We start from the raw sequence: 12879 nt of genomic DNA, 5'->3' as shown, positions 1-12879 counted from the left end.
CTCCACCAAGCTCTGGCTCACTCGTCCTGTTTCCTGTCCTGTTTCAGCAGAGCTGGAGGCTTAGGGACCACTGCAGGCAGCCTGCACCCTCAGACTCCTTTTCTCTGACCTGGAAGTATCCCTTCTGGCCACGTCCACCAAGGCACACCTGGTGGTCAGTCGGTCTTGGGGCTGTAACAGGCATACCTGGACTCCAGGGATCTCTCTGGCCCCTACTCCCCAACCTTGAAAAGGCCCTTCTGGGCATGAAATTATATACGCTGGAGCTTTTGTTTTGGCTAAGGAGGAGGGAAAGTCTTTGGTTTCTTGTTGGTGAGATGACCAAGAAGAGAAAAACCAAGTGGGCAGAAGGGACTGAATGGTTGTAGTTTTCTTACCAGAGCCCCAGGCTGGGTAGGGAGCCTTGTTGAGAAGGTGGGGCCTGAAAGAAGAGGGTCTGCTTCTGTGAGGGTCCTTTGAGTCTCAAACTCTGGGTATGAGCAGGTAGCATAGAGCGTGCAAAGTTGCAAAGGGCTCGATCTGCTTCTGCCCAGAACCCTGCTCCACCCGGAGATGCAAGGACTGGAGTTTTTGGAACCCAGAGAGATATACCCCTGGAGAAACACAGATGCTGTCAGGATGGCAGCCATCAGAAGAACAACAGCAAGATCCCTGCAAACCCCTCCCTTGGGCAAATGAGAACTGGAAGGGAGACTGAAGACATGTGGCAAAGACACCATGATTTCAAAGACAGAGCACCCTGAGAGGACACGTGAGATCCATGAAGACACCTTGGAATCCAAGGTTCACAGGGACTGAAGGGAAGGATAAGGTTGGACATCCTCAAGGTAGAAACAGAGTTATAGCTTCACCAATGATCTGCATGGTAACATTCCAAGGAGCCATGACAGTTAATGGCCAATGGGATTATTTTATTGAGACTAACAAACCCTTCTCTTGAAATTAAATACTTGGAGAGAGAAAATCTAAAAAGCCTTCCTATGTGAGTTATGGAATGGCAGGTAGTTATTAAAGAATGCACATGTATATTCTTGAATGAATGACACATTCTTTCAATGGCTAATGAAACCCATCTGGGTTACCTAGTGTTCTAGAATAGCATGGATGCAGCTGTCCTGGTCTTCAGCCTCTCGGGCAATTGTCCCACAGTTGCCCAGTCTACATTCGGGCACTTCAGTGACTGGTAGTGTAACTACTTCTCAAGGAGGCCTGTTCCACCTTTCAACAGCTTTTACAGAAGCTGCTTTCCTCTACTGAACCAAAACTCTGCCTCTCTGCAACCTCCACTGATTAGCCCTGATTCTAATCCTCAAGGCTTTACAGAGTAAGCTGCTTCATAGTTTACAGAGGATCTGTCCTGTTCCACAGTCTTCACGTCTCACAGCCCACATTTTTCATTTCTGTAGTCATTTACCTACTCACCATCCTGAACCTCCTCCTCCACGTTCTTGTACCGCCTGATCTGAGCGACAGAGGGGAAGGGCGCGCGCCTTCTTAGTCTAGGTGCTTGTTCCTGAGTGGTTCGCCCCAGCCCGTATCAACCTGACGGCAGCCATTAAAGAGCTGTGGTGCTCAAAGCCATGGCTTAAGGAGGGTGGCCACGGCAGGATTCACTTTTAATGCGTACTTGGGTTGCCGACAAGCCCCGAAGACAGCATTCCAGAAGAAACTTTTTACAAAGCGTTTTTACATCATCACGTTTGCAGAAAAGCATTAGCCGTCAAAGTGAGGAGCCCAGCTCTGGGCACGCCCTCGCCCTGGGAGCCCACAGTGCCTGTCTACCAGATGAACGGCAACACTTCTCTGCAGGAGCAGAACAGCTGGAAGTGTTTGCCTGCCCTCCTCCGGGGGGCCCGCTCCTGTGCGAACCTTGAAGGCGTGCTCCAAAGCAGGTGCATCATCAAAGGCTTGAATAAAGACAGTGCCCAGCCTTCGGTCAAGATCTTCGACTCTCTGATTAAACTCAGAAACATCCTTTTCAAATTCCTGAAGAGACATCACATACACATAAGAAAACATCATTTTCTGAAGGCCAATCCCACTAAGCTCCTTGCTATTAACCTGTGTACTTAACTGGTTACACAAGGATTTGTTTTAATTTTCTACAATTCCCCACCGTGTGACTTAGTGTTTGTCCATGTACATAGATACCTTATTACTGCAGCATTTTCCCTGGTACCTCCCTTCTGTGCCCCATCTGCCACCTCCCTGAAGCCCCTTCTCTCCCACCTGCAGCGCTAACTCAGGCCACCGGAAAGCCGCCTCAGCAGCAACATTCCACACTGCCACCTACTTTCCTTCTTCCCCAAAGTGAAAATTCTATCTATTTTTTTTTTCACTGTAAACAAACTGACCCAGCCGTGAGAGGAAAGTGAGCTGATTAAACTAGTATACACTGTCTCTTCTAACTGCACTTTAATTACTCAACACAGCAGCTAGTCACTGATCCTAAATTCGCCAAATTTAGTAAATAAAAATAGACACCTAGTTAAATTTAAATTTCAGATCAGCAATGAACAGTCATTTTTTTTTTTTTTTAAACTATAAGCATGTCCCAGTTGCTGTTATTTCCCCCGGAAACCCAAAGTGTGCTCTTTCTTTGAAGGCAGTAGTTTTCAGAGAAACTTTGTGGACTAAAATCTCTAATTTGTGGAATTATTTCTTATTATTGCTTTACATATACTACACATATACTTGTGAAACGACAAAGAAAATTAGAAAAACACAGTATTTTCTACCTCCCAAACCTAACCACACTAACACTGTAGTATGTTTCCCTGTGCACGGGACTTCGTTTGGCTTTGTTTTATCACATGGTGGCAAACATATGGTAGATATCCTGCTTTGCACTCCATTTTTTTTTTTTTTCCTACTTTAGAGTGATGGAATTTTTAGAAAGCGACATTTCCTGGATTTGGCCAAACCTGAAGGTGCTCAGAGCAGATTCTTGCTCTATTTCTTTCTCCTTTTCCCTCAGATACTCTCAAAATTCCTTCTCCAAGAATTCAGCCATTCCCTTTTCAGGGAACGCCATTCCCTGTTTCTGTACTGACCATCTTGCTTCTTTCTGTCTCCTGCAGGCTTGGACTCACAGGTCTCGGCTCTCCTGGGCTACAGGTGAGATGTGGGCTCCTGTGTCCCAATCCTCAAAAATGCAACTCTGGCCCTTTTCTCATCCTGGGTACTTCCTTGGGAACCAGGGTCTGATCAGAAAATCAAGCTATAGCTTCACTTAGTGCTCCCCAGGCCACTAATGAAATTCTGCCCAGGTGTGCCTGGCCCTTACAACGCAGTCGCCATTCAAAATTTAAAGCCTTGGGAGCTGCAGGGCGGCCACAGACTCCAGCATCACCCCACACCCATCTCAGCGTCTCTGAAACCCTGGATACCATCAGTTTGAAGCAGTCAGCAGCTGCAAAGGCCCCACCCCTGATCTTTCTCCTGATACAAAGAATAATTACACGTGGTCCCTGCTGATAAAACCACGGGGACCACAGAGCCTAGGAAAATGCACAGGGAAAATGCAAGTAAATACCCAGCCCCTACAGGCTGCAGTCATCTGAGAAAGAGACAAAGCTTATAAATTAGCCCTTCCAAGTCCTACCACACTTTGGGGGTCCAAGCAGTTGTAGGAAGACTCTGAGAAGACCCTGTATATCTCTTGAAATTCACTGTACATTTGTTGGGCCTGCTGGCTCAGGGCATTCCCTCTGATGCCACTAAACTCAAGCTTTCCCAATTTGTGGAAATCCAAAGCTGTCTCCAGAAGGTCCTGTAAAGACAAATCGCAATACAGTTAGAGTAATAATGATGATGATGACAACTGTAGATGACACTCAAATTAGCACGGGAAGGGCTAGAAATCATATGGGGGTGGTGGTTGCTTAGGAAAACGTGAAGCTTGATTAGCCCTGTAACCTTATGATTAGATTGAGTTGGTATAAATAACTCAGTTAAACTCAATAACAGAGCAAAGAGAAAATTCCAAGAAATAAAATTCACACACACAAATCAAATGTATGCTTCAGCCTCTGTGTTCTATTTGTGAAGAATAAAATGTAATAGTTAATAACAATATTTACATGATTGGTGGCTTTACACCATTGAAAAAATCAGCTGCCACGGGACGGTGTGATGTGGTTCTAGAAGGACATCTGTCTTGGAGGATATTGACGGGAAAGTGGCTCCTCCAAACAATGCCAAGGACAAGCTCAGAGGGGCAGCACCCACATCCTCAGCAACTACTTCTGCCACAAAAAGAAATCCATGAGGTGCCCTTGCCAAGCACACACGGTGCGGTAGGTTGGACCCTGTGGCCGGCTGGGTGGCGGCAGGCAGTTAGCTGACACCTCTGGGTTGGGTTTCTGCATCTGTAACGGGATAACAATGGTGATGGGAATCACGTCCACGGGGGCTCTGGATTTAGGACAGTGCTGGGCACACGGAACACACACACACTGAGTGTGCCCTTCTGTCACTGCTGATGTGGCAGCATCCCAGTTGTGCTCAGGATTAAGTGACGGCGGCCACACAACCTAGAGTCTTGCGGAGCAGCCCTGCCAGTGTCCACGGAAGCCGCTTCACTCCTGACGGGACGTGGGCCTTCGGAAGAGGTCTATGGCGACAGACCATACTTCTCTCTCCTGAGCAGCCATCAAAAATCACCAAGCCGGAGTTCCCTGGTGGCCTAGTGGGTTAAGAATCGAGCATTGTTGCTGCTGTGGCTCAGGTCACTGCTGTGGCACAGGTTCAATCCCTGGCCTGGGAATGTCTGCATGATGTGAGTGTCACCAAAAAATAAATAAATACTATTTAAAAAAAAAGAAAAAAAAAATCACCAAGCTTCCAAACCGAGATATTGCCCTGTTACACCTTCCAGTCTGTGTGCTTCTATTCTCAGGGGAAAGCGGGAGACAACGGTACCTGTGTGTCACCTTGGCAAACATTTGGTGTGGGTCCCTGAGAGCCGGTCCTCTATGCTGAGGACATTTGAAGGGCAAGAAGAGGGAACACAACACGAGGCTGAGAACCCAGCAGGTCTTGGTATCATTCCAGGGACTTCCCACTGGCCACTGCTATGGTGGTGACCCATCAGGGTAGCAGAGGGCTGCCCCATTCCTCCTTCTCACTAGGACACTGAGTCCAGCAGTGGGGACAGAGGCACTCAGAAGCCAAGAGAAGTAGCTGATTTTCCCTAAGTTGCCAGGTGGGTACACTTGCACCATCTAGGGACCCTTTTGGGCTTAGCTGTGTTCAGGCATGGCTGCCGGCAGGTGGCTGAAGTCAGGGAGGAGAGAAGGAGGAAGAACCAACCAAAGGAAGGAAGACATATGCTCAAACCAGGAGACCTTGCCAATGACGAGGAAAGGGGCAGTTTTTGCTTAAAAACACATTCAACTTGTCTACAGGGAGGAAAACGGAAATCAATTTGATTTAAATGAAATTGACTTAAATAGTGATTCAGGTCATTCTCAAAGTGCTTCGTTGCAATCAGTGTGACAGGAGAAGTGTTACTGGTGCTGTGGAATGTCACCTGGGTATCCGTTTTTCATAATTCTGTGGATGTCAATTTCAATTTTTAGGAGATACCCACTGACAATTTTAAAAGAGATGCATGTGGATATGTTTGATTACATCAGAAAACTAGATAATAATTTTGTTATTTTATTTTTTAAGAATACGTGAAGCACGGTCCTAGGTGGTCACTGAAAGGTGTTTTGTCTCCAATCTAACAGGAAAATCATAGGTATTAGAGAATTACTTATACAGTCACTCTACTGGGGGGATCACCACATCACCACTCTACTAATCACCAAAACCAGTGGATATTTATGTTGCTTTCCTTAACAGACACAAGATGGGAAATACATTTATTTAGGCTTCAATTCAAGGTCTTAAACTTTTCCTTGTCCTGCCCTCATTAAAAGAAACTCTCACTCCACTTTCCTCTTGTACTTCCTGCCACTTCCCTTGCTTAAGCTTTCTTTAGAATGCTTGTTACACTCCAGCATTATAATATACTGTTTGGATTATGTTATATTATTTGTTTATTTTCTATCTCTCTTTCCCAGTAAGTTGTAAACATTCCAGAGGCCCCACAGTATCTTCAATCCCTGCAAGAATCCCAGATGCTGAGGAAATATTTGTTGAATGAAGGAACATGTGATCTTTGACTTTCGACTTAGTGACAGCACCTCCAAGAGAAGGTGACAGGGTGTTAGAGAGTCTAGGAATACTGGACTCGGAGCGATTGGAGAAAATAAGGAAAATTAGACAAGAGAGGAGATTAGAAAGTGAGGCCAAACTGTCTTTAAATGTTTGAAAGGCTTTGGTCAAGTGCAAGGCAGACCTTGCATGGTCCTACTTTTATGGCAGAACTAAGGCAAATGAGTGAACAGGACAAAGAAGCATATTTGGTGTCAATTTGTAGGTTGAATTTATAAAATTTCTTATATTTGGGAGTTCCCGTCGTGGCGCAGTGGTTAACGAATCCGACTAGGAACCATGAGGTTGCCGGTTCAGTCCCTGCCCTTGCTCAGTGGGTTAACGATCCGGCGTTGCCATGAGCTGTGGTGTAGGTTGCAGACTCGGCTCAGATCCTGTGTTGCTGTGGCTCTGGCGTAGGCCGGTGCCTACAGCTCTGATTCGACCCCTAGCCTGGGAACCTCCATATGCTGCGGGAGCGGCCCAAGAAATAGCAAAAAGACAACAACAACAACAACAAAATTCTTATATTTGGCCATTCTCACCTATAAGAAATGGCCATTTCATGTGGTTCCACTTAATAAAACAGAACCACCTCATGTCTGGAAATGCCTAACCACAGACTAGGCTGCTAAGAGAGGTAGTGAGCGCTCCATCTCTGGGTGGATTTTAGCAGAATTTTGATGTCACTGAGGGACTGTAGAGGAGATTCCTGAATCAGGAGGAAAGTTGTCTCACAACCATATAGACAGATTTATAGTAATCATGGTGACTGTATCTTTGACTCTTAAAATATTTATTTATTTATTTATTTGCTTTTTAGGGCTGCACCTGCGGCATATGGAGGTTCCCTGGCTAGGGGTCGAATCAGAGCTACAGCTGCCAGCCTACACCACAGCCACAGCAACATGGGATCCAAGCTGTGTCTGTGACCTACACCACAGCTCATGGCAACGCCAGATCCTTAACCCACTGAGCGAGGCCAGGGGTCGAACCCACAACCTCATGGTTCCTAGTCAGATTTGTTTCCACTGCGCCACGATGGCAACTTCTGATTCTTAAAATATTTAAATGTAAGCTCTTTCCATTGTTTTTTTAGATGTCCCCACAAAACAGATAAAAGGCCATTTAAACCAACAAGAGGTTTAAATTCTATTTTTAAAGTATCCGTTTCTTTCCACCACTGTAGTAAAACACAGAATTCATCATGCAATATAAAAGCTGAAAACGTCGAGTTCAGGGGTAGGAGAGACAGCATTCTGGAAAGGGTGTAGGACAGGGCACGAATTCCCGGGTTCACACAACTCTGGTCTGCTATCTACCAGCTATGTGGCTTAAGGCAAGACACTCCATTTTTCTAAGCCTCCTTTTCCTAACCTGCAAATGGGTTACAGAGATGCATGGGAAGGGCCTTTCTACCACTTCAGGAAACAGTAGGCACTATAATTGCTGCCCGTTACCCTGGCATCCTTTGATCAGGTTAGTGGCTAAGAAATGTGTCATGGCTGACATGCAGGTGTTCCTTGGCAGCCAGCAGACGTGAAGAGCATGGGGTCCCAGGCAGCTGGCTGGACCGACTGGGTCCTGTTCTTATGAAACACGTGCAACCTTTAACAGGGTGGTGAAGGCAGGTTCCACTGACGCTGCGGCCCCAGAAACACCAAGGCTGTGCTCAGGAGAGGCCTCGCATCTTAAAAGAAATGTCTTCAGAATTCATTAAGGGTGAGCACAAAGCAGACATTCATAGAGGAAAATCTCAAAAGGTCACTGGGAAAAAGACTGTTTTCTTTACCTTGCGTTGGCAGCCGACCTTATGCAACTAATGGTCTCCTACGTGACCAAGTGCTCGGGCTGGGCTGAAAGGGAAGTGGCCCAATTAGGCCCGAATGAAAGGAGGCAGCAGCAGAGGGGCTGGAGACCGAGGAAAGAGCAAAGGAAACGCAAAGGAGATGAGGTCAGCTTATTACCTATCTGCCTGCTAATCACCACGCATGAAGCCTCAGCAGGAAATCATCTTGTCTCCAAGTGAATCACAGCTTTACAGCAATTTCATAATGAAAGAAATGGGGGTTCTTGCCAGGCTGCTTACTTACTGCATAGTTTGAAGGATGAGGCTAAGGGCAGAAACATAAACAGGGAACCTACAGAATCCATAATATTATGGCACTAAAACAAACTCCACGTGTTGTGTGTCTATGTGCAGCGTGTGTATATGTTGAGTATGGTGTGTGTGTCTGGGTATGTGTCATGTGTGGTGTGAGCATGGTGTGTGTACTCTGTGTGTGTGTGCACGCACGCTTGATGCACTGGAGTGTGGAGAAGGCCAGGTGAGGGAAGGAATCAAGAGACGGCTGAAGACTCTTCCTCTTTGACTTTTGACCGTTGCTTCAAATTGCAAAGATTTTATATTCTTTTGGGATCTCCTTAGTAAGGCCCTTTCACGGAATTGGAATTATAATTTTACCCAAATGACTTATTTAGTAAAAAAGCCTAGAAGTCATATGGTAAAAATAGTGTGCGCAGGCAGAAGAGTGTGTACCAATCCCAGCTAAGCATCCCTGAGTCTGTGACTGACCAAGTTAATTTCTGTGTCAGACTTAATGGCGCTCATTTGTTAAAATAAGGGTACTGATGCCCAGCACTTCTGAAGGTTGTAAGGATGCAACTCTTGCGCAAGACAGGCTCTTAAAATACCTAAGTTCTTTCTTGGCCTATTTTTCCCTTCCCTCCCAAGGGCTGGCTGCTGTGACATGGGGGTGACGAGGAAGAGGAGGAGGGCACTTTGCTGCAAATGCAATTACTCCACGTGCTGCTGCAGACCTGCAGGACACGCTCAGCAGGACAGCCCTCCTGGCCAAGCAGTTCCTGCCCTCGCCGTCACTGAGCAGCTGCCCAGAGGCGAAGAGTCCATCTGCACAATAAAACTTTCTTGTGCCAAAGAGCAAGAGCAAAAGAGCAAAAAAAGCCACACAAACCAGAGGGGGCAAAGATCTGAAAAAATGATGGAGACTGAAAACCAGCCGTTCCCAAGCTAAGCCTGGCTGTGAGCAGGCAGAGGGGTAAATGTGCTGATGTCATCTGATTAACTTGGCTTCGTGTGTTTATTAATTGCAGCTGCCCACATCTCGGGGGCCATGAAGCATACAGAAGGGCAAGATGAATAAGGCTGGGTTCATGCTAATTCCTCCTGGAGAAGCAGATTAATCCCACTTCAAATGGGCATCGATCACAGAGATACACAGAATGTTAACTAAAGGGCTACACGAAATATGCCCAGAGAGATCGATAGTCTGTGTCTGTGTCTCACTGCACTGAGATGAGCGGGAAGAGACAGGGGGGCCGGGACAAGGGAGTGAGTCTGAGCAAACGTTCGGGAGTGAAGGAAAGGAGCAGCCATGGGAGAAGGGGGAGTCAGGGAAGTGCAGGGTGAGGGAAGCTGAAAGAGAGGAGAACAGGGAAGGGGAAGAGAGACTGGCAGAAAGGGAAGGAAGAAGGAAAAGGGTGGGAGAGGGGAAAATCAGGGGAGAAAAGAAATGGTGGAGCATGGCCTAAGGGCAGAGAAGTGAACCAGAGCCCGGGACAGGAGACAGAAGAGAGGAAGGAGCAGGAAAATGGAGAGCGGGTGACATTCAACGCATCTTCCAATTAAACTGGGGCAACTGCTTTGTATGCATCTATGCCCTTGACTCAGAAAGAAAAAGCAGCCTGAGAGCAGACTATTGTGAGGGTAATGACTCTGGGGAGACTGGTGGCCGTCTCTGCTTATATTTACTGAATAAACTCAGCAGATTAGGAGCCCGAACATTAGAATAGCTGTCTATATGCAAAGTCACATCATTAGCCTGTGTGCACAGCGCCAGAGGCCCCAGCTCCACAGCCTTGCCGAGCTGAACGTGGCTTCCGCTGCGAGGACCATCTGCAGGGCTGGAGAGCCTGCACGTAGTAAGGGCAGTGGTCCCACAGGGTCATTCAGGCCAGGGGCTGGTTGGAGCTGGAGTATCTGTCACGTCTACTAAACCAGAGTGAAGGAGCGGGATGGGGGGAGGGGAGACGCTATGGGTCCGGAGGCTGCCAAAAAAGAAGGCATTTAGGATAAGGCTGGCTATGGAGTGCGTCTACCCCATGATCCTGGTACAGGATTCAGACAGGAAGATCTAGCTTCCAGATCCTCGACGATACATGTCCTGTCTCTGTCCCCTCCCTTGTCTCCCTTCCCTGGTAAATTCTTACTACAGTTCTGACACGTATTTCCTCTTGTGCTCCCCACTTTCTCAGAGCCCTTCTGGGTTAGGGACCCATCCTTCTCGCTCCCAAGAGCATGCCCATTTTGCTTTAGTGGCATTTAATACACCTCAGTGAAGTTTCCTGATTCTCTGTCTTTCCAATCCCGGATGGGACCTCCTCCATTAGTCTCTACCTTCTCCTGGACCACAGCTACTGGTCCACGGGCCTCTGACAGGCAAAACCGTACTTCGGCCACTGCTGTACCCCCAGAACCTGGTGCCGTGCCCGGGGCATGGCACTGCTGGACCTATGCTTGCTGGACTGAAACAATTCAGCCTCATTCTCTCTTACCCTCATAGCCCCATGGTCTGTGCCACTCATCACAGCCTCCTCCCCACATAGCCCCTCCCTTTATCCCCAAACTCTGCTGATGGTAACTTGAAACATGATTCTAGTTTTTTGGCTACTGTCCTAATCTTGAACTTGACCCTGAATTTCCATCAGTTTTAGGATAAGAATGTATTTTATTTCATTATGCTCTCTACTCTCCCTGCAAAGTTCAATCCGCAAATATAAAGCTGCAAAGTGCAAAAACACCTGTTAAGTACACTAAATTCTGAAGATGAAAACAATCAAAAGAGAAAGCCTCATGTTTTCTCTCCTTAGTCCTTGAACTAACATTCACATTAACTTTTAAACAACGAGGAGAGGAGAGTCACGTCACGACTTTGAGCAGAAGTCATATTTCTTTTGCACAGGGATTCACGCTCGTCTTAATAGTTTTCAGAGCCACCTTGAGAGTGGGAGAGTGGAGAAGGTCAAAGCAATGACTTTGTGGGAATGGCCAGCTGCATAAGGTCAACTTGCTGGTATTTTGCATGAGATTTCTAGCAAGAGTTTATTTGAAACAAAGTTGGAAGATAATGGGTAGCAAGAGTTTATTTGAAACAAAGTTGGAAGATAATGGGTAATTTCAAAACCAGCCGAATTCGTCAACTGATTCCTTGGGCCTTCCTGAGTCGAAGATCAGAATTTCCTAAACTTCTAGTAGAACTACCATCACATGACGACCAAGTATTTTTCCCATCAAGGGTTCTTCCAGCCAAGGGGAGGTGGCCACCCTGTTGCTCCGGCCTTCTCTTATCCTGCCTTCTGGGTCCTGGCACTGCCCACTCCTGCACGGAGCCGGGGGCCTGACGTGAATGAGAACACTCACCTGCACCATGCCCAGTCGCCCCAGGAAGCCATCCAACCGCACAAAGACCAAAGAGGACTGGAAATCCCACTCCCGGACTTCCTGGTTCTCTTTGAAGTAAGAATGGAGATTCTCCCTTCTGTCCTGAAACACATGCTTGAAGAAGTTCAAGGTCTCCACAACCACTTGCAGTTTCCTCTGACTTTCTTCCACCTCACTTCTCAGGAGGTCTTCTGGGCTGAGATAATGAGAGGCCTGGAGTGCAAACAGGTTGGTGTCACTAAGCCTGGCTGCAGGTGCAGGACAGACCACAGCTCTACCCAGCCCACAACTCTCAACTAAATAACTGCCCAAGAAACATTGTTCAGAAGCCTCATATAAGAAACATCAGACCCCAAATCTATTTCCACAGGTGGACTGGGACCTGGGTTCAAGCCAAATAGTCAGTGATTGGCTCAGGAATGGCAAGTGACACCAGAGACAAAGAAACACAGTGAGACTTTCCCTGGGCATGCTGGGGCTGCACAGGTGTTCTTTCCAGGCGTTTTGTTGTGACTTATTGGCTATCTATAGAAAATAATTTGAGTGCAACAATTATTTGAACCAGGAGTTCCCGCTGTGGTGTAGCGGGTTAAGAACCTGACATAGTGTCCATGAGGATACGGGTTCAATCCCTGGTCTCGTTCAGTGGGTTAAGGATCCTGTGTTGCTGCAAGCTGTGGCGCAGGTCAAAGAGGTGGCTCAGATCTGGTGTTGCTGTGGCTGTGGTGTAGGCCGGCAGCTGCGGCTCTGATTTGACCCCTACCCTGGAAACTTCCATATGTAGAAGGTGTGGCCCTAAAAAGAAAAAAAAAATATTTGAACTAAAATTATTTCACTGTCTCCAAGAGATTTGAACCTGGAAAGCTGTGAATCTGAAGCCACTGGACAGCCATCTTCACTGCCACAGGAAGGGGTCAAAATAACAGGTCCTGGTGACCTTGTCCACGCTTTACTATAATCCAGGGCGGAAGCTGGCCTTACCTTGGACTTTTGAGGCACATGAGCCAATTAGTTATCTTTTTGTTGTTGCTAGTTTTGGATGGGTTTTCTTATACTTTTAATCATAAGAGTCCTGGCTGACAAACATGCAGTGATGGGAGAGCAGTGGTCTAGGAGTCAAACAATTAGCTTCCGGTCCTGGGTTGGGTGACCTTTGATGACTCAATTAACATCCCTGAGCCTGAGCCCACATCTTTAAATAATAATAGTAAATC

The 12879-nt window shown here is 47.0% G+C and overlaps 1 protein-coding gene across 18 annotated transcripts in view; it reads right to left on the bottom strand.

Annotated features, from left to right (window-relative positions):
• The window catches only part of DNAH9 (dynein axonemal heavy chain 9), a 330145-nt gene that overhangs the window by 298427 nt on the left and 18839 nt on the right, over nucleotides 1–12879 (bottom strand). For 17 of the 18 annotated variants that reach the window (XR_014821870.1, XR_002337369.2, XR_014821872.1 and 14 more), the window contains exons 6-8: nucleotides 11645–11878; nucleotides 3605–3772; nucleotides 1870–1986 (exon numbers count right to left, since the gene is read on the bottom strand). Coding sequence is in view for 11 of the 18 variants with exons in the window: in XM_084986157.1 (XP_084842283.1) it covers nucleotides 1870–1986; nucleotides 3605–3772; nucleotides 11645–11878 (519 nt within the window). In the remaining 7 variants the exon portion in view is untranslated. Of the gene's footprint in view, nucleotides 1–1422; nucleotides 1987–3604; nucleotides 3773–11644; nucleotides 11879–12879 lie in introns of all 18 variants that reach the window. The other variant, XM_084986164.1, reaches the window with a different exon arrangement.

Source organism: Sus scrofa, chromosome 12 (assembly GCF_054392235.1).
Source record: "Sus scrofa isolate SSC_HxYL_T2T_F1_AM1 chromosome 12, Sscrofa_HxYL_maternal_Yorkshire_Landrace_v2.0, whole genome shotgun sequence".
Taxonomy (NCBI): Eukaryota; Metazoa; Chordata; class Mammalia; order Artiodactyla; family Suidae; genus Sus; species Sus scrofa.
This window is presented reverse-complemented; position numbering and strand designations above follow the sequence as displayed.